The following is a 704-nucleotide window of genomic DNA, read 5'->3' as shown; positions in this document are numbered from 1 at the left end:
CTCATACACTCCAATTGAATTATATACGGTCAGATGGAGACGGTTGTAAATAACTTTGTAGCGTTGCTAGCCATGAACGCATATTCAACGTTAATATCAATCAAACATAAGAGGGTAACGTCACCCTCTCAAATCACGTCGGGTGCATTCATAAGGAGGCGCTATCTACAACATTGACGCTTTGAATGCCACCAACACCATCCACAACGTTAGCTTTATCAAATACGGTAATGTGACCCTATCATCTCTCACCAAAAGGAAATTACCCGCAGTCAATAGGAGGTGCTATCTACAACATTGACGCATTGAATGCCACCAACACCATCCACAACGGTAACTTTATCAAATACGATAATGTGATCCTGTCATCTTTCACAGGAGGTGCTATCTACAACATTGACGCATTGAATGCCACCAACACCATCCACAACGTTAACTTTATCAAATACGATAATGTGATCCTGCTATCTCTCACCCAAATGAAATCACCCGCAGTCAGAAGGAGGTGCTATCTACAGCTTTGAAGCATTGAATGCCACCAACACCGTATTCAAGAACAATACAGCCGCAGCGTCTGGAGCAATCGCCATTCAAATGGGAGATGGTAACTTTGACAACTGCACTTTCTTGAGTAACAAGGCCGTGGTGAGTATTATTCACTTCAATTTGTACGTACAAATAAATGCTTATGCTTCTATCTACAG

At 41.9% G+C, this 704-nt stretch overlaps 1 protein-coding gene across 1 annotated transcript; it reads left to right on the top strand.

The window, feature by feature from the left end:
• Positions 1-258: 258 nt before the first annotated feature.
• Positions 259-455, top strand: SARC_17926 (hypothetical protein; the record flags this gene model as incomplete). Its single annotated transcript, XM_014287989.1, has 1 exon — positions 259-455. A coding segment is annotated over one exon (197 nt), but the record flags the coding sequence as incomplete, so codon positions are not given.
• Positions 456-704: the final 249 nt, after the last annotated feature.

Source organism: Sphaeroforma arctica, assembly GCF_001186125.1.
Source record: "Sphaeroforma arctica JP610 unplaced genomic scaffold supercont1.12803, whole genome shotgun sequence".
NCBI lineage: Eukaryota > Ichthyosporea > Ichthyophonida > Sphaeroforma > Sphaeroforma arctica.
Note: the sequence above shows the minus strand (reverse complement) of the source record. Positions and strands in the feature narration are given on the sequence as shown.